Genomic DNA, 25,018 nt, shown 5'->3' with positions numbered 1-25,018 from the left:
TGTGGGGGCCCAGACTATATATTTTTTTGGGGGGGGAATGAACAAATTTCTATGCCCCACAAATAACACAGAGATGTATTTTAAATAAAAGTGCACATTCTACTCATGTAAAAACACCAGGCAGACCCCACAAATAACCCAGAGATGCATTTTAAATAAAAGGACACATACTCATGTAAAAACATGCTGATTCCCGGACCATCCGCGGGCTGGATTTAGAAGGTGATTGGGCTGGATCCGGCCACCGGGCCTTAGTTTGCCTACCCATAGTATAAGGCTGCTAGGTTTTCTGACATCCCTGTGTTGAGTATCACAGATAGTTCTACCCAGTGCTTACAATGAATACTTCCCTTGTTCTCTTATAATGGCAATGGCGCCCACCTGAAGAGGTGCCAGACCTGAGTTCCGGCTGAAAAACAGCCCTGGTTCTATCCCAAATCTATTGAACCAAAAGAAGTTCCTTGGTGCAAAAGAAGACATTTTGTTTCTTCTAGTGAAGGTAAAGGTAAAGGGACCCTTGACCATTAGGTCCAGTCGTGGCCGACTCTGGGGTTGCGGCACTCATCTCGCTTTATTGGCCGAGGGAGCCGGCGTACAGCTTCCGGGTCATGTGGCCAGCATGACTAAGCTGCTTCTGGCAAACCAGAGCAGTGCACAGAAACGCAGTTTACCTTCCCGCCGGAGCGGTACCTATTTATCTACTTGCACTTTGACGTGCTTTCGAACTGCTAGGTTAGCAGGAGCAGGGATCGAGCAATGGGAGCTCACCCCATCGCAGGGATTCGAACTGCCGACCTTCTGATCGGCAAGTCCTAGGCTCTGTGGTTTCTTCTAGTACATAATTTTTTTATATTTCAAGCACAATCCTGGGTGATAGGTTGCAATGCCAGTAGAAGTTTTACTGTCCCGGAATTCAGCCAGTGTATGCTATTGCTTGATCTGCTTGTGCTTTCTCATATGGACCTCTGCGTGCCCCTTCTGCCCAAATAAAACCCAGTTCTCTATATTCCCTATAGCAAAGCTTTGCAACGCACCTTTCCCACAGTGATTTAAACTTGGGTCTAAAATGCAAACAACTCTATTGACATAAGCATCTTGAGCCAATGTTCTTGCCAAATTGAGGGTGAATCTTTAATGCCTTCCGATGGAAGTGCATCTCATTTTCATGCATTACAGAAAATGCTGTTTTCAATCTCTATTTAGATTTACTTATGTGTGAAATAAGCTGAAAATAAATACTTTGTTTCCCCCGCTTCCCCATTGATGGATAGATAGGGCTATTGTCTCATGTCCTCAGCGATGCTATTATGTTTCTGCATCCTGACCGAAATGACATCCAGATGCATCGTGTATGAACATGCACCGGAATACACTCAAAGCCTGTTTTTTAAAAAATGTGCTCTAATAAAAGATGATCATGCAGAATATATTCTAGCAAAGGATACTTTTGAAGAAAGAGAAATAATGGTAATAACGAAGAGGCAGGACATTGATTCTAATCTGTAGTAGCAAGATGACAATCTGTTTGATGAATGGAGGAGCTGGTGCAAAGATAGGGCAGGGTGTTTGTGGTTAGTGCCTGTTCCCATTTTTATCCACCAATAGCACACCCTCCATTAAAATACAGCTGAGTAAATGTGCAATAGAAAGAGGAGGGGAAATCTCGCCCTTTGAAGGTTCAAGATGCATTCAGGTTTACAGCAATTAAATGCCTAATTTCCTGTTCAAGAACTTCCTGCTCTTCTTCTCCCAACCCCCCTGTGTATAACATGCTGTTCTGCATTTCTGCTTTGAGCAAACAGCAACCCAAGAGCATCTCTTTCATTTCAACAGTTTTATGGTACTTTGCTGAAAGCAGTGGGTCTTAGAGCTTGGTGCAGTGAATTAGCATATGCTTCTGCAAAATATTTCATCCTTTTGTGACTCCCTTTTGATCAATTATGTGTATGCAGGTTTTCTCAAACATCCTCGTAGAGGAAGATTTGATCTTCATAGAAGATGACCGGTTTTATTCTTCCAGCTTTATATGTTCGTTCTAGAAATACAACAGCTGGCATGACATTAAAGTATGCACTGTGTGACTTTTTTTAAAGGAGAGAATTAGATTTCATAAAGGTTGTGACATCAACTAATGATTTAAATTGATAGATTCCTTGCTAACTTTGTGTTTAAAATATATGCATCTGTACACAAACATAGGTACATGGAGGTGTGGACAATGCTGCTTTAGGTGTGTCCAAGGTCCTGAGTGTGCCCAGTTGGATTTTGCAGTGGAGCCCTCTCTCATTTCACTAATAATAATAATAATAATAATAATAATAATAATAATAATAATTTTTTATTTATACCCCGCCCATCTGGGGGGCTTCCATCAAAACACTAAAATACAATAACCTATCAAACATTAAAAGCTTCCCTAAACAGGGCTGCCTTCAGATGTCTTCTAAAAGTTTGGTAGTTATTTTTCTCTTTGACATCTGGTGGGAGGGTGTTTCACAGGGTGGGTGCCACTACCAAGAAGGCCCTCTGCCTGGTTCCCTGTAGCTTTGCTTCTCACAGCGAGGGAACCGCCAGAAGGCCCTCGGCACTGGACCTCAGTGTCCGGGCAGAACGATGGAGATATACAGTCCAGGTATACTGGACTGAGGCCATTTAGGGCTTTAAAGGTCACCACCAACACGTGGAATTGTGCTCGGAAACGTACTGGGAGCCAGTGTAGGTTTTTCAAGACTGGTGTTATGTGGTCTCGGCGGCCACTCCCAGTCACCAGTCTAGTTGCCGCATTCTGGATTAGTTGTAGTTTCCGGGTCACCTTCAAAGGTAGCCCCATATAGAGCGCATTGCAGTAGTCCAAGCAGGAGATGACTAGAGTATGCACCACTCTGACAAGACAGTCCACGGACAGATAGGGTCTCAGCCTGCGTACCAGATGGAGCTGGTAAACAGCTGCCCTGGACACAGAATTGACCTGCGCCTCCATGGACAGCTGTGAGTCCAGAATGACTCCCAGGCTGCGCACCTGGTCCTTCAGGGGCACAGTTACCCCATTCAGGACCAGGGAGTCCTCCACACCTGCCCGCCTCCTGTCCCCCCAAAACAGAACTTCTGTCTTGTCAGGATTCAACCTCAAATCACCATTGAAGCTTCTATCTGTTTCAACAGCAGTTTGTCACGTGGTATGGAGCAATGTTGTTTGACAAACACAAATCAAAATAAACATACATACAGCGTACAGAAATGGTGATGTGGTTCTTTGCATCCCAACTTGGGTTCAGTGTCATCCTGACTTTTGACTCCTTTATTGCAGGGGGTTGGACTAGTCACTAGATGATCCTTGGGGTCCCTTCCAACTTTACAGTTCTATGACCTCAGCCTCACGCATGTTACAGTGTTGTTCCTCAGCTCCATAGTAACTTGCATGAAGCGGTCATACAGCTCTAATGTGCTGCAATATGAAATCAGTGAATGAGCTTTTAATTATTTTTTGGGAAAGGTAATTAAAGCAGTGATTTGCCCATAAAAAATAACATGATGTAGTTGGAAATTGTCTTTTATAGATAGATTTCATGACTGTTGGGTTTTGATGGGTCCTTCAATGTCCTAGGGTTATGATAGACATTTATTATGATAAGTGGGCTTTAAGTTGTTGTTTTTCTTAATATTTGCTTCATTTTTATATCTGCTTGCCGTTGGTGCATTTATTAATAATGTTCCCCATAAAACCATGTTTCCCTGGACATATTTTATGCTACCTGTGAGAAGAAGCAAAGAATTATATGGCCATGTTTGGATATAATTCTGGCTGTTGCCTATGGTTAGTCAAATTTGTTTGCTTGCTAGTGCACCCAGCCTGAGCACTCCTGCTCATCTCTCAAAGGGAAAACAAACCGTAGAGTTTTGATTGTATGTATATGATTGTATTTTGTTTGAGGGAAGCAAACCATGGGGTGTAATGTTAAGCAGGTTGCTTCATGGTTTGTTTCCCAACTGGGAGGAAGGCAAGAACAAGAGTGGGAGTGTTTGGACTGCATGCATTAACATGCAGCTTGTACACAAACTAATTTGACTAACCATTGTTAATGGCCAGTGTTATAACCAAATGTGGCTATTAAGTAGCTTTAGCTCTGGTGGATTTTAAAGCTTTATTAGAGAAGCCATTAAACAGAAGTGATGAATAGAAGTGAGATCTTGCTGAAGTATTAGTGACCAGTGTTGGAAGTGATTGGTGTAAGGTTAAACTATCAATTATTTGAGGAGATGTACTTTGCAAATTCGGCAGTTCTTTTGTTTGGAGCCTCAGTTGTTGCATTGATTCTATCCTAACAGCCTTTTGGGTCATTTTTATTTATTTAAGATTAGAAAGTCCTATTCTCTAAATCTTCTTTGGTGAAAATGTGTGTGTGTGTGTGTGTGTGTGTGTGTGAGAGAGAGAGAGAGAGAGAGAGAGAGAGAGAGAGAGAGAGAGAATATGTGCCTTTCAAATGGAATCTACACCTGGGGTTTCTCTCTGGCTGCTAATGTTTATCCATATTATTTAATTTCTTTTTGTTAGTTGTTGCTGTTATCTTAACATTGGGTTGTATCCAATACTTACGTTCTGCTCAGGCAGAAGACTTCCACCTGCACAGTGAAACTACCCACTCCTCTCAAGCTACCCAGACACCCTTACCAGGTCCTTCAGAAGGTTGGGGGATCCTCTGGAGCAGTTTTTGTGGGCTAAGGGAAAGGAGAGGAAGTGGAAATCTGTTTCAATGTGAGACATATTATAGTGGAAAGTGGAATGGAACATTTTAAATGGTTGTGTATGCCCTGCAAGCCGTGGTTCCTGAGATCAGCTGCTGGAGGCCCAGCCAATCCAGAGGCTTAATACTGGCCTCATTCATTTATCCATGGTCATAAATAAGCCATGACTTGCCACAAATGAGTGACTGCTCAGTCACTCAGGCCCTGCCCTTCTCTGCCTGCCTCCCAAAGAAACAAAGGGTGATGCTTAGCTTAGCATTCTGTGCAACCCAGTACTTGTTTGTTTCTCCCAAACAAACCATGAGCAGTAAGTCAAAAACAAACCTTGGCTTCTACGTGCAGTTTGCTTGGATAGAAGCAACCCATAGGCACTGGTTCACATGTAACACTAGGCCAGGCTTTGTGGTTTGTTTCTCCTAAGGGCAAGCGGGGTGAAGCAGGAGTGTTTGAGCTGCATGCACCAAAGCACTACTGTTTTACAATAAGCAACAGTTTATGTCTAAGTATGGCTTATTGTTAATGTGCAAACCAGGGCGCTGTCTGTAAGAGTCGGTACTGCTGACTCTTGTCTTCTGTGCCTGAAAAAGGCTCTGAGGTTTTAACATCCATGCCTAGGGGCTGCTCATTAGGCTAGCCATTTTCTGTTTCATTCCTAAAATGAGTCCAGTTCATGATTTATTTATTTTTAAAAAGTTAACTTTCAAATGAACAGTCATCTTATCACTAGTGCATAGAGACTTTAATACTCATTTTGTCAATTTAAATTGCCATGCAGGTAAAGTGGGAACAGCATAGTGATGAATTGAAAATCCAAAGCTAATTTAAGTGTGCACAGCAAAGGGCACTATTCTGAAGCTACTTACAAGCTTACAAATTCCTTTTAAGTCACTGAGATTTATGAGCTTGGAAGTAAAAATCTGGATTTCTTCCAGTGATTTTAATAAGATAGACCTATAGAAGGATGTGTATCATGTTGACCTTTTACGTCATTCCACTAGGCCTTTTTAAAGAACAAAACCTATTTGTACCAGAGTCTGCTGTCAACTCTTCAGGACCGAGTCCAAGTATTTTTGTTTTATTTCCCTAATATCTGCTGATAAAAGGTATATAATTCCTCATACCCTTCATGGGTTCTTCTTCACTTACGGACTGCTGTACAGTACAGTACAGTGGTACCTCAGGTTAAGAACTTAATTCATTCTGGAGGTCTGTTCTTAACCTGAAACTGTTCTTAACCTGAGGTACCACTTTAGCTCATGGGGCCTCCTGCGGCTGCCGCTGCACCACCACCACCACTGCGTGATTTCTGTTCTCATCCTGAAGCAAAGTTCTTAACCTGAGGTACTATTTCTGGGTTAGTGGAGTCTGTAACCTGAAGCATCTGTAATTTGTAGCTGGGTTGCTGCTGCACAAATCACATCCATGCCTCACCTGGCAGTTGCAATTCCTGTACTTAGGTTAACTTTCAACAAAGGAAATGGAATATTGTCTTGCAGTTTTCATACAGAGATTAATATCATTGTATCAGTGAAACGGCTTTTCAGTGAATCTTCTCTTCTCATAATTAGCATTTTAAAAGCACAGACTGCTTTTTTACTTTAATGTTGCAGATATGCTTCTACATTTTCTTATTATGCAGCTTCCTGCTGCAGATTTGTCCCTTATTTCCCAAGTAACATCATTAACTTAGATGTTCATACACACACACACACACACACACACACACACACACACATGAATTTCTACTAGTGTGCAAAACCTGATTAAAGATAGTTTAAAATGTTAAAACATAAAGTTACATAATTAAAATAAGCAAAAAAATAAAATGCAATCTCATTAAAACAATACAACAATGGAAAGAGGAAACCCAGGTTGAGAGAGCAAAGCAATGTCTGTATAAACAGGTTTGTCTGCAGAAGCCTGGAAGAAGGGCAACACAGATAGGGCATATTTCATCAGGGAGCACTGAGACAGTGTGTAGGCCCACCTAGTCCAGTAGTCTCTACTCAGTTCGGCTTTGCTTTCTGGAGTCTTTCCCAGTCCTTTTAATAGGCGATGTCAGAGATTAAACATGGCGCCTTTTGCACAGCTGACTCTAGGTTTGAAGGGGGTCTTGGGCTAGGTCTTCTCATGGGCCTCCTCCTCTCTCAGTGGGTCTTGGTGCCCTGTTTCTGTTACAGTCATACCTCGGGTTACAGGCGCTTTGGGTTGCGCGACTTCGGGTTGCGCGCCGCACCAAACCTGGAAGTACCGGAACGGCTTACTTCTGAGGTTTTGCGCATGCACAGAAGTGCTAAATTGCGCTTTGTGCATGCGCAGAAGACCAAATCATGACATGTGCGTGCACAGACGCGACGCGACGGGTTGCGGATGCTGTGGGTTGCAAACGTGCTTCCTGCACGGATCACGTTCACAACCAGAGTGTCCACCGTACTACATCGCTCCAAGAGATGCTCTGGACAGTTGCGTCTAGCCACCTTGTAATTTCTCTCACAATGCTCCAGGACAATGGTGGCCAGATTGAGCAGCTGGGAGGGGCCAAAGATGCCTGGTGCTAACACTGGCCCCAACAGCCTTCATGGTCTGCCACTGGGGTATGACCCCTCCCCGTCTTTAATCCCCCAATTTAATTTTCCTGACTGCCCCATAGTCTTGCTCATAGCAGTTCTTTCCCCATTTGCTTTCCTGCAAATAAGAGGTTGCAGTCAATGCTTTTTAATTGTCAAACCCTGACAGCAGGAAGATCATCGCTATGACTAATCGGAAAAGTACAAAGCCTGAATGGAATTACATATCTTTAACCATATGCAGTAGCAAATGGAAGCTGTTTTTTTGGGATAGACAGATTCCCTGCTTTTAAGATTACAGAGAGATCACTTACTTTGAGATTACATTAAACCCCACAGCTTTTAATTACTTGCATGTTGCTAGCAGAAACTAACAGTAGTTTTGCCTGTCTGGCTCATTTATTTTATTTTTTAGTGTTGCAGTTCCTTTTATTTTTGCCTTTGAAATGTGTTGGCACATGATGCCTTTGCTTTCAGTTGTATTTTCGCTCTGTTGTTGAGCTTTTCAACACTGGTGAAAAACTAGCCTGGTTGTGCCTTATTTCATTATACAGTATTTTCAAACGCTGCAAGTCCTTTATGAATCTCGCTGACAGAAGATACTTAGAAGAATTCTCAGTAGTATTCTGAAAGTCTGCCTTTTATGCCTCTTAAGGGGGCTTCAGGAAGCTAAACCAGGAAGGCAGCTGCTACAAATGTTAGCAAATTATTACTATGAGAATAGGTGGACTTTTCTAAAACACTGAGCATGTGCCACCTAGCATTGCTGCTCTATAAGCACTATTTGTAAACCACTTTGAGTCTTTTTTTGCAATCAGTGCATAAATTCTGTGAAATATAATATTTATTTGAGTGGGACCATGCAGACCCTGCTGAAACAATGTGGAATAGTATATGCACCAATACTGCACATTTTATGCTTTATGTAGAAGTTTTATGCCTCTTCAAATTCAGTTCTTTGGTAGCTGTGAGTATCTTTTCCATCACACATAAAAGCTATTAAATGGAAGCCCTTTATTGTCCTAACACAGTGGTTTTCAAAGATACCGTATTTTTCGCTCTATAGGGCGCACCGGCCCATAGGGCGCACCTATTTTTTTTGGGGGGGGGAATAAAAAAATTATTTTTCCCCCCCCCAGGCACGGGGCTGGCGTGGGGGAAGCCCGAGCTTCCCCTGACCCCAGCCCCCAGAACAGGCTGCTATCTGCAAGCCTTCGGAGCCCAGCGGGAGTTCCTGCCGGGCTCCCAAGGCTTGCGGATATCTGCCCGAAGCCCAGGGTGTGCTGCGAAGCGCTCCCTGGGCTTCGGGAAGCAGGCTGCTATCCGCAAGCCTTGGGAGCCCGGCGGGCACTCCCGCCGTGCTCCAAAGGCTTGCAGATAGCTTCCTGAAGCCTGGAGAGCGAGAGGGGTCGGTGCGCACCAACCCCTCTCACTCTCCAGGCTTCAGCGAAAGCCTGCATTCGCCCCATAGGACGCACACACATTTCCCCTTCATTTTTGGAGGGGAAAAAGTGCTTCCTATAGAGTGAAAAATACGGTATGTCCAGGGGAACCCACAGGGTTTCTTTGTAGCTTAGCAGGGGTTCATCAATTATTGCAGGACCTTGTTAACCTTCACAGATTCCTCCCTGCAAGACTACCTAAGTTCAGTTTGTGGAGGAGCAGCATGTATGCCCTAGATCCTGATCTAGGTGGGGAGTCTGTTTCATACCAAGGTCTGCATTCCTTTCTAAGCAACCTTCCTGGGGCCACATGCCAGTGGTGCAGAGGAAAAATAAAATAAATGTTGATTTCCCCTTTGTACGGTAGATTTCTTTCTGCACACATTTGAACATCCTTCTTTATCCCCTCTCTGGGAAACAAAGAAGCATCGTCAGAATTCAAGGACACATTCTAGTCAGCCAATATACTCAAGAAGGGTGCTAAGGAGGACTTTTGAGAGGTGTGGCCTAGAGATAAGGTATGTATGGGAAGGAGGCATGGCCAGGTGGACAGGCTGGAGGACTGTATTCAACTGCATCCCTGTTCTGGATAGCTATAAGCTTAGCTCCAATGGTGAGGCTCAGCAGGCATTGTCAGCATTCTGGGGGAACTGTGTGAACACCCTAGAATAGGGGTAGCCAACAAAGTATCCTCCACATGCCGTTGGACTAGATTTCCCATCAGCTCCAGCCCCTAGAGCCAATGGTCAGCAATGATGGATGTTCCACATGCCACATCATCTACAAAGCACCTTGTTGGATACCTGTGCCCTAGAATATGGTCCCAAAATCCTTTGCAGAGAGCACAGACTCCAACAGGAGCATGCCTTGGGCAAACAAGTCATGATGAAAAGGCAGGAAGTTGTAAAAGCACTGTGCTAACATATTGTTTTTTAATGGGAGGATGAGAACCTAGAAGTGGTCATATCGAGAACTAGGGTACACCAGTGCCATGACCACCACCACCACCATTTTCTTTTTTAGCCTTTTAGAGAAGAGAGCAGCAGGAGAAACATAGACATATTACAGGTGCAGTTTTGTTGTTAAAATAAAAGATGAGTCAACTGAAAAGGTTGACAGCTACTATTCTACTTCTAACACACGGTGGGTGAGAAACTATACCACCTTTAAGGGGTACCATCCCACAATTTTTTTGCATAAGTGGTGCTTTCCAGGCAGTGTTTAACCAATGCTTGAGCAGAGGTGTGCAGTAGCAAGCTCATGTTGTTTTAGAGCCAGGAACATTGCTTCATAACAGCAGTTCACTATGTCTCCTGTTCTGTAGCAAAATCTATTTTTAAAAGGTTATTTAATTTTTAGCAAAGATGGTTTAAAAATATTTTGCAGCTAATAACATTCAATGTCCCAATAAAACAAGCAGCCAATGCCAGTATACAGTAGTAACAATGTTATATGAAGGTACACAGACGGCACTATATTAAAACACTCTCACTAAAACAGATCTCTTAACTCATCAAACCTTGATATTCTCCCTAGGGCTTATAAATAAGCTATGAAACAAAATGTGATTTGATTCTCCTTACATAACTCGTAATTTAGAGCATCTTCACATGGCTTGTAACAAAGCAGTGGAGGAGAAGCACAAGTGAATTGTGCTTACTGCCCTTGGGGAAGGACTATAGCTCAGTGGTAGAGTTGCATGCAGAAGATTCCGGGTTCAATCCCTGGAATTTCCATATTGGCTTAGGAGCACTTTCTGCTTTAAACTCTAGGGAGCTGCTGCCAATCAGTGTACTGAGCAAGGTGGACCAAAGAGGTGTTCATTTTAAGTTTCCTGTGTTCGTTTTAAGTTTCCTGTACTTTAATTTCTTCTTGAAATTAAAACTTTCACGGAGAAGGATGCTCTGCTCTGTTCCTATAAGCAATGCCTCTTCTTGTAAGAACTACATGGTAGGAAGATATTACTGAGGACTAAGATTCCCACCAAGTCGGGGCCAGTACTGAAAAGGCCCTGGCCCAGCTGAGACCAATGTGTATGCGTATAATATGTGTAACCACTGCTATTTGAAAACTGAAGTGAAACCTTCCAGTCTCATTGCATTTATGTCCAGTGTTCTTGCATTTATGCATGGGAATGGGAATCTATGATCTACCTATCTATCTATTTATCAGCAATACAGTATCTATTACTGATAGATATCAGTAATACAGCTCTGTGAACTTAGCCTCTTCTCATGCTAACTAGTAAGAATTTGCATTTGTTAGGTTTGGCTGCTAATCTCCCACATGTTTATGGTCCTGGCATTATCCTGACTCCCACTTGTGAACTTGCTACTCACACTCTCAACTGGGTCATCATTATTAAAAGCATTATTCCATGATTCACCACAGTGTCTGAACATGGATCAGGTTACATCATTCAGAAATCACAGCAGAGCTCCAGGATACATAGGCATAAGCTAAGTCATTTCCCCAATACTTGACATGCCCCCTTGGCTCCCACTTTGAAGAGCAGGGTGGGCACAGCCATTTACATAGCCAACTTCTCAAACCACAGAACTGGGGAAACGATGGGCACTCCTACAAGTAGGCTTGGTCTTCTGGTGCCATTGCCATTTCCTTTTTGCAGGAAGCAGGGTTGACATCACTAGCTCACTATCTGCAGGCACCTCTCTGGAGGAAGTGAGCACTTCACTGGCAGGAAGTGATGCTGGAGACAAGCCAAGTGGCTCAAGCACAGTAGTTGAGCCAGCTGATGTCATATCCGATAGCAACTCACTGGGCCCCTCTTCAGCATGTAGATCAGCACTTCCCAAAGTCCTAAGGGCTTCCTCAGGATCCAATTCTGTGTTCCCATTCCATCCCCCCTTCCTCATCTGACTAGCCCTACCAAGACATTTCCACAGGGCTCGTGACAGACTTTTCCTTAACCGTATTTAACACTAGCTACAGTTTGAACAAGATTAGTAACTACAGTTATTTAAAAATGGAAGCAAAAACTTCCACCCAAGGAGGAGAGGGGAGAATGTGAGTCTGAAACTCACCCATACTTACTCCTTATTTCTAACTGGCTACAGAGCCTAGGACTTGCCGATCAGAAGGTCGGCGGTTGAAAACCCCGCGATGGGGTGAGCTCCCGTTGCTCGATCCCTGCTCCTGCCAACCCAGCAGTTCGAAAGCACGTCAAAGTGCAAGTAGATAAATAGGTACCGCTCCGGTGGGAAGGTAAACGGTGTTTCCGTGTGCTCCTTTGGTTCGTCAGAAGCGGCTGGCCACATGACCCGGAAGCTGGCTACCTCGGCCAATAAAGTGAGATGAGCACCGCAACCCCAGAGTCGGCCATGACTGGAACCAATGGGCAGGGGTCCCTTTACCTTTACCTAAATGTTGTCAATGCATATAGGATAAAGAGTCAACTCGCATCCTTCAGGAAGCAACATATTTTTTCTACGTTATGGGCAGCTGGGAAGTACTGAATTTTTTTTAGTATGCTAGAGGAAGTAATTGCAATTACGTGCAATAGTATTATGTGCAGGTTTAGTTTTATGTGAACAGCTTCTCAGGCACTCTGAACTTTTTCCTGGATAATACATTTAAACCACCATGACATTTGAATGATGATGCAGCTCAGCAAAATGTGAAGAAGTGGGAATTTATTAGACGAGTTAAACAACAAATATGTAGTAACTGTCATAAAAGACCTGAGTAAAGAAAAATATCCACATGAAGGAAAGTACTTAAGGAGCATACTTAAGCATCAGCTAAATATGATTTACTGCTTGCCCAAACTAGATCCTTTAAAACAAAAATCAAGAGAAGCAATACTGTAAATTATTGCCCTCTAACATAAATAACGCGGGTGGCGCTGTGGGCTAAAGCCTCAGCGCCTAGGGCTTGCCGATCGAGAGGTCGGCGGTTCGAATCCCCGCGGCGGGGTGCGCTCCCGCTGCTCGGTCCCAGCGCCTGCCCACCTAGCAGTTCGAAAGCACCCCCGGGGGCAAGTAGATAAATAGGTACCGCTTACCAGCGGGAAGGTAAACGGCGTTCCGTGTGCGGCTCTGGCTCGCCAGAGCAGCGTTGTCACGCTGGCCACGTGACCTGGAAGTGTCTTCGGACAGCGCTGGCCCCCGGCCAATAGATGTGAGATGGGCGCACAAACCCCAGAGTCTGTCAAGACTGGCCCGTTCGGGCAGGGGTACCTTTACCTTTACCTAACATAAGTAAAGCCATGGGGAAAGCCAAAATATGATGGAACTATGAGTAGTAGTAAGAGCTATGAGAACCCTTCTATTACTTTATTATATAGTATTATGGAGAGGTGCCTCACACATTAGTTCCCCCCCCTTAGCTGTGACCTATTTCTTCTTTTTCCTAACCCCTTTATTACCGCTGCTACCATATATATCAATACCGTTTATTTTCTTCATCAGTTTACTTACTAGTAGCTGTAGCTAAGCATAGAACAGAACAGAGATCCAAATATGAAAACAAATCAAAATAGTTATCAGTATAAACTGATGGTGATATTTGTATGTAAGGTAAAAGTACCCCCTGACCATTAGGTCCAGTCGCGGACGACTCTGGGGTTGCTCATCTCACTTCATAGGCCGAGGGAGCCGGCGTACAGCTTCCAGGTCATGTGGCCAGCATGACTAAGCCGCTTCTGGCGAACCAGAGCAATGCATGGAAATGCCGTTTACCTTCCCGCCGGAGCGGTACCTATTTATCTCCTTGCACTTTGATATGCTTTCGAACTGCTAGGTTGGCAGGAATTTGTATGTATACTTACCTAATAAACCACTTGGGTTACTTCACTTTGCTGCGGTTGTTGTAAATAAAAATCATTTCCACTCTATGGTTACTCTCACTCTAAATGATACAGCAAATGCAATACTAGGTTCCTGTTACTTTGCAAGGATAGATGTCAGTTTCCCCCCCTTCAAATCTTATACCACTCCTCCCCAGGTAATAGTTACGTATCAACAAAACTGAGAGGTCTACTCACAGTCTTTAATCGGGTCTGTTTAAAGACTACTGCAGTCTTCCTTCTGGTCCACCAGCTGATGTTGCCTCAGGTTCTCAGCCATGCCTCTTACACTTGGCTGTAGAACTTCTCTTGAAGGCTGCCTTCAGAGGCACATGCTCTTCCCCACAGACCTTCCTCTGCTCCCGGCAGCTCAGCCTCTCTGTGTGCCTCTATGCCCATGTTACTGCTCTTTCTTCAGCAGACCACCAGCCACTCTTTACTCTCTCAGGAACTCTCATCCATTGACCAGAACTTGGTCTTTTTGTTATCAATATCCAAGAAGGAGCTCCTATTCCCATCATTTGGGTGGAAGTCTGTCCCCTTCATTGGCCTATAACTAGGATTGAATCAAATCTGTTGTTGTTGTTGTTGTTGTTGTTAAGCCCCTGTATACCCTGTATATAGATTGACAGAAACTTCACTCACAGAACTAACCCTGGTTTGACCAATTGTAAACAACGACAGTTTAACTGTTATTCAGGTACCCCCTGCTGTTAACACTGTTATTTCCACAGCTCTTGGCAAAACTCAACAGTTTACAGGCAGTTAACCCTTTACCCTCAACTATGTATAAATCCCATTGCATATTTTAAAAATGAAATTGTTATCCCAGAAACAATATTATTCCAACCACAAGAAGAGGAAGCTGTGCTGTTGACTGCTGTTCTGAACACTTAGCAAAACGAACACTTAGCAAAATGACATATTAGTAAATGTACTTTTTATCTCTTTTCAAAAAAATATTTCACTTAGGTGAAAAAAATTGAATGATATTTAGTATGAATATTACGTTCTGAATTGAAGACTTAAGTATAGCAAATATAATCATATGGCACCTAATTTCAACAACAACAGCGGGACTCTTACAAGTAGCTTTTTGTACCAAGTAGTGTAGAAGGTATTTAGAACTTTCAAAGAATCCGATATTTGGAATGGTTGATGTCACATGGGCTTGCATTAAACTTTCTACAAACTGTCCTCTGTAGTGCATCACCTACTTTTGGATACATACCAGCTATTTGTGCAGAGATTAGATGGGCAAAGCTTCCATACTTGCAAACAAAAATGTAATCAACGAGATCTGAAACATAGGCGAAAGACATATTGCTATCGGCAATAACTAATGAGTGGCACTGAATGCACTGATATACTCAAGACGTTTAACCTAGTTTGATTAAAATTCTTTGAAACCTCAAGGTCAACTGCAATATAGAGGGATAGTCACTGATTAAATCTAATATGTACAGTGATATTCAACATTAGATATACTCAATTGAAATCAATGGACATCATTTAAATGTGACTGGAAAATGAATGTAGCTGACCTGAAACAGAAGGGTTCAAAAGAAGACTTAAATAATGGTGGGTGGCAGGTACTGTGGACTGCAGAAGTGTTTAGCAGGGGGGCATACTTATGTTGTCAGTGGAATGTATTCTGGTGTTCATCCTGCTCTTGCTGCTTAGAGTAGACTTTGCAAACTTGATGCTCCTATGGTAAAGGTAAGGGACCCCTGGACAGTTAAGTCCAGTCAAAGGTGACTATGGGGTTGCGGTGCTCATCTTGCTTTCAGGCTGAGGGAGCCGCCGTTTGTCCACCAGGTTATGTGGCCAGCATAACTAAATTGCTTCTGGCACAATGGAACACCATGACGGAAACCAGAGCTCATGGAAACGCCGTTTACCTTCCCACCACAGTGATACCTATTTATCTACTTGCACTGACATGCTTTCAAACTGCTAGGTAGGCAGGAGCTGAGACAGAGCAACAGGAGCTCACCCCATTGTGTGGATTCGAACCGCCAAACTTCTGATTGTCAAGCCCAAGAGGCTCAGTGGTTTATACCACAGCGCCACCCGCATTCTATAGCCATTGTTGGACCAGATGTAGGATGAGGAGTCATTCCAAGCATAATGCAGTATGGAAAGGCAACACCCCTTTCTTTTTCATCTGTTTCTGACAATTGTCAGGCATGCCTTCATACCCTCAAAAGCTTAACTGCTAAAATGCATGCTATTGAAGTTTGTTCAGAACTGTTGTTTTTAACCATTTTTTTTCATTGAGAAATGAAATGCAACGTCATTCCATGGAATCCCAAACCCCTTTACTCAAAGTAGAGAGAGAGGATGTGTGTAAAAGCTGGTAATAAGTAATTACATAGGGTAAAGGACCTGAGTTCATAAAATTTCACAGTACTCTTGCAGGACATTCATGGATTCCAGATGTTGACAAACAGTTTAGAAGAGTCAGTGGGAACTATTATATTTGTGCTCCAACATCTGCACTAGCTCCCCATTGAGTTGTGCTTTAGCTGGAAAGTCCTAAACAGCTGAGATCTATCATCTCTGAATAGGGATGGATGGATCAGTCTACCCTTGTGTGTGCTCATTGTATGTACTCATTCGTACCTTTATTCTGTCCTATTTCTGCATCAATTTAAAAAATGAAAATTTTGTTGTATTTGAATACATATTTTTAACACATTTTATCTCAAAGTAAACATTTTGTCCTAATATAAGCACCAGTACATATTTTGTCCAACTATAAGCATTTGTAAATACAGTTTGGTACGTTAATGAGAGTTGGGAACTGCATCACAAAGCAGGTGGGAAATCAAAAGGTAGCTCTGATCCAATTTACTCATTGCTCTAGAAGGTGCAGTTCAGATCTATTTGAATGGGAATAAGTTAAGACTGAATTCTTCAATCATCACTGTCTCTGAGATAATCTGAAAAAGCTGCCTTGGCTATTCTGATGCTCCGCCAAATTTCAACAACTTGTAGACTGGAGTTATTTGGTGGTGATCTCCCACTATTGATCTACTTTGCCCCTAGAAATTCTTCAAAGTCCAAACCTATTTCAAAAGAAAACCAGTATTTTTTTAGTTGGGATTGTCTCTTTCCTGGCATGTTTGACCATTTAAAGGTTTATCCATAATAATACACATTTTAAATAGTAATCCGCCATGACCTGGAGTCTTTTAAATTTCCCCATCTTGTTTTTAAAAAATAGATAAGAAGGCTAAAAAGCATTACTGTACCCAAGCAATCCCCCGAACATCATAAAGGAGATCTCAAGTCAGTCTTTGAAGTTTTATATCCAGATCTTTCTAGACTTCTTCTTCTTTTTTAACCACAAGAAGAGTGTTAGGTTGGTCTGCAAGGGTTAGAAAAGCTGTCATTACCACCGTTCCACCTCATTATTTTGTGAATGAAGTATAAATGGGCAAGTTAATTTGCTTAGCTTTGATAAGAGGCTGTAAAATACTTTGATAAATTGAGTAATATAGAGCCATGTGTTGTATTTGGTAAGATTATGGTGGATTATTTATGAAAGGCTAAGGATAAATGTGTCCACCTAGTGAGAGCTTATGCTTCATTCTCCTTCCAGAGGCATCCTGACTCACAGTGTGTTGTCTGTGTAGCATCATTATGCTTCACGATTGTACCTACTTGGAAAACTGCCTGTGCTCCTGCTGCTGTATGGCTTGTGGGTCTCTCTCTCTCTCTTATCCTTCCTCCCCCTCATTCTCAGCAGGGCATCCTTTCACACCGAAATCATTTTTTAAATTGGGGAGGGGGAACCGTGGCTATTTAAAATTTTGCCATTTGTAATAAAGGATGCTGATGATTGTGCATTTCCCCTTGTTATTGTTCAGTGAGCAATGCTGGGAGAGAGTTAAAATATCTGAAGGATTTGAGGAGGGGGAGCGAGAGCGGGAGGAGGGAAAAATCCCCTGATTGTGCTGAAATGCATGGTCCTTTGCCTGGAACAGAAACTGAAGCTCACTAGCACAGCACAGGACTCTGGAAGGCTGGTAACCTAGCTGCGTTCAGTTATATTCGCCGGGATCTTACACTATTTGATGCTTTGCAGCTGTTAAGAGAAATATTGCTTCTTCTTCTTCTTCTTCTTCTTCTTCTTTTTAAGCCATTGATCTGGTGCTGCAAGCAGTGGCGGTAGTAGTACTAGTACTGAATGACACAGCTTTGCTAGATGACATGGAGCTGATCTCTGCATCAGCCAAGAAGAATTAAGCTTTGTCACTCCCCGCTGGGACTATCTTTCTTCTGGTATGCGCGTGAGGAATTCATATGCTTCTGCTGCAGCCACCAAAGCAGAGCCTTGAGTATACTTTGCCACGGAAGGCAGTAAGCAAGAATGATAGCTGTCTCTTTTAAATGCCGTTGTCAAATTCTGAGGAGACTTACTAAAGGTATTGTGTTTTTCTTATTGTTCCTTCCGTGCCTGTATTGCAGCATTCCGTACAACACAGCCTAATGGTTTTACTTTCAAATATGACTGCCTCTTTTTGTAATTTATTGGCAGACAACAAAGAAGAACTCTCTGAATAACACACACACACACACACACACACACACACGTATAGCTAAAAGGCTTGAATGCCCCCCTGCCGCGCTCACATTACACCATGATGCTGCTTTGTGATTTTTGGATGATTTGGATGATCTCCTGAAAAGGAGATAATTTGTTTTCAGGCAAAGTGCTAAAGTTATTATGGGATATTATTGGTTTGCATTCCTGTTAATTGGTCGGCAGAAGTATTGCCCCTGTCACTCTGTGCTGTATATTAGGAAAAGCTGCTGATAAGAAAATTCTGGACCTGAACTAAAGGTGATGTTATTCACATTGTTGCCGTGTTGGCATCCTAGCATGTTCTCTCTGAAAGATGATGAAGGGGTTTTTTCACCCCCCTGTGCTAAATTGTCTGACAGCTTCGGAACCAAAGATTATGTTGACATAAATAAAAAGAATATTGTTATTGCTAAATTGGAGTATAGATTCACTGGAGGGTTTTGTTTGATTGATAATGTTATACTTATTAGTTGTATTTCTTAAACTTGAGACAAAATCCTGCGTTTTTTGCTACATAACTTTAAAATGCTATTAAACCTTAGTAGTGGAATTTCAAAAACAGTTGCCCTTACACATTCCACCATATAACACATTGTCTCTCATTCTGTTGCTGTTTTAATCTCATTATTATAAATGTTTGCACAATTTCTGTTTAAAAACAGTATTGCCACTTTGGGGAGTGTTGGTGAGAGAGATAGTAACACCTTAGCTTATTGTGCCTGGAAGCAAATGAAGGCATGTAAGTTATACAATTGATATATGAAAGCTTTGTGAAACATAAAATTACTACTACCATGCTCAATAGCAGTAGACTTGCAAAAGTGCTAATGAACTTGTCAGGAATGTCTTGGTTTGGAAAATTGGTTTTCTTTCATTAATCAGTTATACAGTTTATAATTAGTATTTAATGTTGGCTCATCAGATATGTAGGTGGTTTTAGAGAGACTCTTGCCATGATAGAAGAAAGAAAGAAAGAAAGAAAGAAAGAAAGAAAGAAAGAAAGAAAGAAAGAAAATAGCTTGTTATAGAGGACTGCTGTAGTTCAACTACTTGATAATATAAGTGGAGTAGCTATTAATTGAACGGGTCAATCCTATACATGTCTACTTAAAAATATGTTCCACTGAATTCAATGGGGATTACTTCCAGGTACCTGGCAGTAAACACTGTTGAATACAGGGAGACTTTTGAGTAAACATGCATAGGATTGCACTGAAAACAACAGATTAAGCATGCAATCCTAGAAACACACTTATTAGAAAATAAGATCTATTGAATTTCCTGGGCCTTGGGTTTCTTATTTGGGTGCACATATTAAGTTCATGAATCTCTTCAAATTTGTTGTGTTTGGTTTCTACTACATGTAAACTAATTTATTACAGTACAGTAAATACCTTCTTGTGGAAATGATTTAACCAAATATGTGCAGCCAAATTCTAAACATGTTTACTCAAGACAAATTATTTTACTTAAGTGAACTTGGCTTTTGTATGAGAAAAGTTTGGGTCAACTTGCCTGTTAATGTTGTGTGGCTTAAGTACAAGTTCTTCAGGAACTATTGGTTTTTCCTATTATTTCTGTAACTTATCAGGGCACAATAATATTAAATTATCTTCACCTCCTAGTAAGGCTTTCATGGAACCACTGATCAACTGTCTTGAGCACACTGTTGTTCATTCTTGTTGATTATTGCTGCTGTTAACAATCTCTATCTGAAAATGGTGATATTGGCATTCCTCCTTGCTATTTGCCAATATGCCAGGCTGCAATCCTACTTTCTTAATGTACATACTTAATTACATTTGTAGGTTTAATTATTCTGATTCCTGAACTAGTCAATAAACAGTATGCTTGAGTTTTGATTGCTGTCTCTTTTTCAAGTTGTAAGAGAAAGACCTCATATTTTCAATACAAAATTTAAATAATGTTATATTGACCTTTTTATGTTTCCTCTAAAGACAATATCAATAAAAGCTCATTGCCTGTGTTAATTCAAAGACAGTATTATTTAACTCAAATGATGGATAAGTCATAGAAAATTCTTACTTTTATATATTTTTATTGTTGATGCTTTTATTGTTAAATCGCTTTGGAATTCTTTGTAGGAAGCAATTCATCCATAAAATAAAAAGAATATCTGTAAAAGATGAAAACTTACTATAGTAAAGGTAGATAAATAGAGTTTAACAATGAGGATTCCATCACATCAGAAACACACAATGAGCTTATGGGCTGCAAGTAATTTTACTATCATTATGTGCAGATTTAATGTATAATACAAGTTTGCAATAATACATCTCAAACACTTCAATGGACACATGGAGTGAGAAACAGGGTCAAGTGGCAAAAGGCACCAGCTATCCCCACACTGTTGCTCAATGTTTCCCTTATTAAGGATGGCTGACAACTGAAGAATGCTAAGATGCGCACTTAGACTTTCCGAAAACTGAAAATAAATAAAAGCAAGGTTTCGGTGCATGGCTCTTTGTTTCTGATCTTTCAGCATTGTATTGATTATATATATATATATATATATATATATTTGCTTTCGTAGATTTTCACGGGTACAGGAATGCAGGTTTTGGTGTCTTCGGGTGTCTTCCCGTGTAAGAGTCGGGGTGTCTGGGCGACGTTTCGACGAGGTCTCACTCGTCATCTTCAGGCTGGTGCTTTCGGCTTCTTGTTACTGGAACAGAGCTTGTTACTGGAACAGAGCTTGTTCCAGTAACAAGAAGCCGAAAGCACCAGCCTGAAGATGACGAGTGAGACCTCGTCGAAACGTCGCCCAGACACCCCGACTCTTACACGGGAAGACACCCGAAGACACCAAAACCTGCATATATAACCAGAGGCACACAGAACGCCGTCACCAATCAACCACACCAGACCCAAACCCAGACCCTCTCCACAGACATATTACAGACTCCATCCAGTAGCCAAACTATAGTGGCACCTCCGGATGCTGCACCCCCCTGCAATCCCTACACAGATCTGGCTGGTACAAGACACAAAACCATAGCTCGCCCCTATACACGAAGCCAAGCCAGAGCACAACTAAATGCAGCACAGCCATCTTCTCAGAAAAACTCTTCACAAGCTCAAGAGGTCAAGACACGAAAGCTTTAGCAACTAATCTACACTTAATGACCCACCCAGTGATATTCAGAATATCACTCATGAAATCACCCAAGATATCCCTCAAGTAATTAAAGAACAAAAGAAGAAAAGGCACACTAATCTAGGAACTTCCTCTCTGCCCAGAACGTTGGAGGCTATACACCACACCCCTCAACAGTATTTATAGGAACTCAAACACCAGACTCTGCTCTGTTCCAGTAACAAGAAGCCGAAAGCACCAGCCTGAAGATGACGAGTGAGACCTCGTCGAAACGTCGCACAGACACCCCGACTCTTACACGGGAAGACACCCGAAGACACCAAAACCTGCATTCCTGTACCCGTGAAAATCTACGAAAGCAATATATATATATATATATATATATATATATATATATATATATATATATATATATATATTATATTCAAACCTGCTTTCATGTGTGCTGAAAACACTTTCCCCCTGAGTCACTGAAATCAATGGACTTGAGTAACTTGGTTTTCAATTGTGTCTAGCCTGAATATGATTTAGTTGGATTCCACCCCTGGACTTTACTTGGGGTTAAACAGATGGTAGCAGCATATTTGTTTTCATATCATCTTGAAAATGAGTAAAGCAGGGGTAGTAGCACCCATTTGACTCTGCTAGAAATGATGGGCTTATTTGACTCCAATTTAAAAAATTAATGATTAATTTTTAAATGTCCTTTCTGGATCCCACAGCTTTTTTGTGCATGGTTGGCATGCTCATGCCCATTACATATTTCTGTATACTCAATATGAGCTCATAAACCATCTCACATAAACTGCCTTAAGCTTCTTAGCCTGTTGAGTTCTTTCCACGAGATCAAGGTATAAAAATCCCAAATAAGCAGATCACAACAATGATTAATGCCACAGAGGCGACTGCTGATTCTTTATAAGCAATATGTCTGAATTACCTTAATTATGTTTGCCTTGATTTCTTGATTTGAACAATATACTAGAAGAGGCATTAATTTAAAGGATAAATGTTGTTCTTTCCCTTATGGCAGCAGATTTGTTTAAAAAGAACATACTTCAGAGTAAAGGATGCGGTCATCTATGTCCCCATCTCCCCTACCCTGCAATGTTCAGTGTGTCCAAGAAGGTGCTCAGTGCATTGAAATATGTTTGAGAACATGATTCTCCTAAAAGGTGAGGTGTTGGGCTAACTTTCTAGAGAGGTGCCAGAACTCAACATGAAGGCCTCCCTTGTTCTATTATAATGGCAATGGCACCCACCTGAGAGGTGCTGGAACTCAGTTCTGGTGAGTTCTGTATGAAAAGGGGGGGGGAGCCCTGAGTAGGTGGATTGTTGCATTTATACTTTGGAAGACGAAGGGAAGGTGGGATGGTGTGTAGGTTGTTTCAGCTGATAAAATTACTTAGTAATAGTTTTTGGTCTGCTTGATAATGATAAAACATCATAGATACTTAACCCAGATGTCTTGGGAAAATGATAGAACAGCAAAAAGAGTAGATGAAATATTTACCGTTTCAAACTACTTGCCTAAGAATGCTACAAGTGCTGATGAAGAACAATAAATGTTTTTTCAGCCACAACTTGTGCGGTTGGTGGTTTCTTCCTTGTGGAGAATGGGATTTGATATTGCAACCTAGCGGTTGCTTAAATTATTTGTTTTGCTGGAGTAAATACCACTTGATTCCATTTCTGATTTGTTCACAGATTGTGCAAGGAACAAGTCAGTGGTGGAAGCAAGTCAACAGCTGTTGGTAAAACTGTGAAGGGCTCTTGACGCACTTTCCTTTCATTTTGGGATAGGTGATCATGTAAACAAAGGCTGCTATCCCTCATATTACTAAGGTGACTGGAGTGCACAGTTGTTTACTGCTGATCTGTGACTGACAAAATACAGGTGGCTGAGTCTCCAAGTTTACTGAAGATTTGATATTGCTGGATTTTCTTTCCCATCTGAAAACGCAAAGTATGCATACAGTGAATGATGTATTGAGTATCTACCAGTGTTCCCAAGAAAAAGCTCGCTGTGGCCACAGAATATTCCTCATAGCAGCAGTGCACTGTGCACAGCTTGGTAAGGTGCTTAATCTTTTTTCTTGGGCCATTTTTCTCTTAAACCCCCACCCACCTGCTTTTTGCTAGGTCCCTTAATGTTTGCCCCGTGGAAAGCAGAGCAACTTGCAGGAGTGGATTTAAATTTGAAAAATGGACTGAGGGGGAAGGGGTTAAGCTCTCTTTCTCCCATACTGGTGTTTTTCAAAATTTTGTGTATTCAAAATCATGTAAAACAAGAGAGGACCAGAATAATGTCTACAATGTGGTTGTGTGCTACCTTTGTGCTGAAAGGTGCCAAGCAAAATAAATGTGTTGCAGAAAGCAAATAAGTAGTCTAGGTATAAAATGCTAAGCTTTATTAAATTTTCGAGAGAAGTACCAAGTGAAAGTTGAACCAGCTTGTTATTGCTGACTCATTTTGACCAACAAGTACAATATTATTGCAATGTTAGTAAATGAGCTGCTACACTAGACAGGAATCTAGGAGGCTGCCTTATACCAAGTCAGATCATTGGGATATCTACTCATTACTGTCTACACTGTTTGGCAGTGGCTCTCCAGAGTTTCAGACAAAGTACCGTATTTTTTGCACCATAGCACTCACTTTTTTCCTCCTAAAAAGTAAGGGAAAATGTCTGTGCGTGTTATGGAGGGAATGCCTACAGGTGGCATGCCTACGGATTTTCCTCCTCTAAAAAGTACGTGCGTGTTATGGTCGGGTGCGTGTTATAGAGCGAAAAATACGGTACATGCCCAGCCCTACCTGGAGAAGCCACAAATTGAACCTGAGACATTCTTCATGTAAACAGATGCTCTACTATTGAGCTGTGGTCCTTCTCCAACAGACCAACATTGTCTGAAATTGTCCAGAGTTTTGGTTTTGATGTAAATGCAGATGTAGTGTCCCCCCCCATTTTTTCATTTTTGAAGCTGGATCTGTAAAGACGCTCTCTGCCTGGCTGTCTTCTGTTCTGCACCCAAACGATGATGTGGATTGAAATTGAGACATTCTAATTAGTGTCAGAAGTATATGTGGCCATATGAAATTGTGCCTTTTAGAAAATGAAATTCATTTTCATAGTTCTGTGTAAAATCATAGAATGTCTGTCAGTTTATTCTGAATCAACTCGTTCTAATTTCATGCATGGATATAAGCCTATTGACAGCAAGCAGAGACTATTGGTTCATGAGTCTAAACATAGCATAAGATCATCTATGTTGACCTATGAAGGGCTTTTGCTTTTCTCTAATAAAATAGGTGTGGGCCAAAACTGTCATAAAAAGGGTAGAATAGGGGAATTATACAGCCATTTTCCTTGGACATGAAAAATATTATAAAGCATATTGAAGGCATCTAGAGCTAAATCTTATGCACTGGGCACATAGCAACATCTTTATTCTGCATATACACCTTTCCCCCATGTTGTCATAATATGCCAACCTACATTTAGAACATGTTATACCTTCAGGCAGAATGTACAACAGCAGCATTCTTTAACTGCTGTCTTCAAATAGTAGCCCTGTTCAGGTGTCATGCTAATCCATAGGTTAGTGCTACAGGAACGAGTCTGTTCAAGCCTCAGGCTCTCTTTCTTCCATATCCTGTTCTGCAATGAGGAGCAGAGCCAGAGTTCCTTTTAGGAAAACTCGTTTGGTAGAATCTTTGCAGGCGAGTCCTTTTAGGCAAACTGC

The 25,018-nt window shown here is 41.7% G+C and overlaps 1 protein-coding gene across 17 annotated transcripts in view; it reads left to right on the top strand.

Moving 5' to 3' along the window:
* The window catches only part of GRIP1 (glutamate receptor interacting protein 1), a 331,858-nt gene that overhangs the window by 172,579 nt on the left and 134,261 nt on the right, over positions 1 to 25,018 (top strand). Inside the window, exon 1 of one of the 17 annotated variants that reach the window (XM_082239510.1) lies at positions 17,490 to 17,992. The exons of 14 other annotated variants lie outside the window; for them this stretch is intronic. In XM_082239510.1, the coding sequence (XP_082095636.1) occupies positions 17,938 to 17,992 (55 nt within the window). In that variant the 5' untranslated portion in view covers positions 17,490 to 17,937. Of the gene's footprint in view, positions 1 to 17,489; positions 17,993 to 25,018 lie in introns of those variants that run through there. 2 more of the 17 variants (XM_082239512.1, XM_082239514.1) reach the window with 2 other exon arrangements.

This window comes from Podarcis vaucheri, assembly GCF_965113315.1.
Source record: "Podarcis vaucheri genome assembly, chromosome: 10".
In the NCBI taxonomy this organism is placed as follows: Eukaryota; Metazoa; Chordata; class Lepidosauria; order Squamata; family Lacertidae; genus Podarcis; species Podarcis vaucheri.
This window is presented reverse-complemented; position numbering and strand designations above follow the sequence as displayed.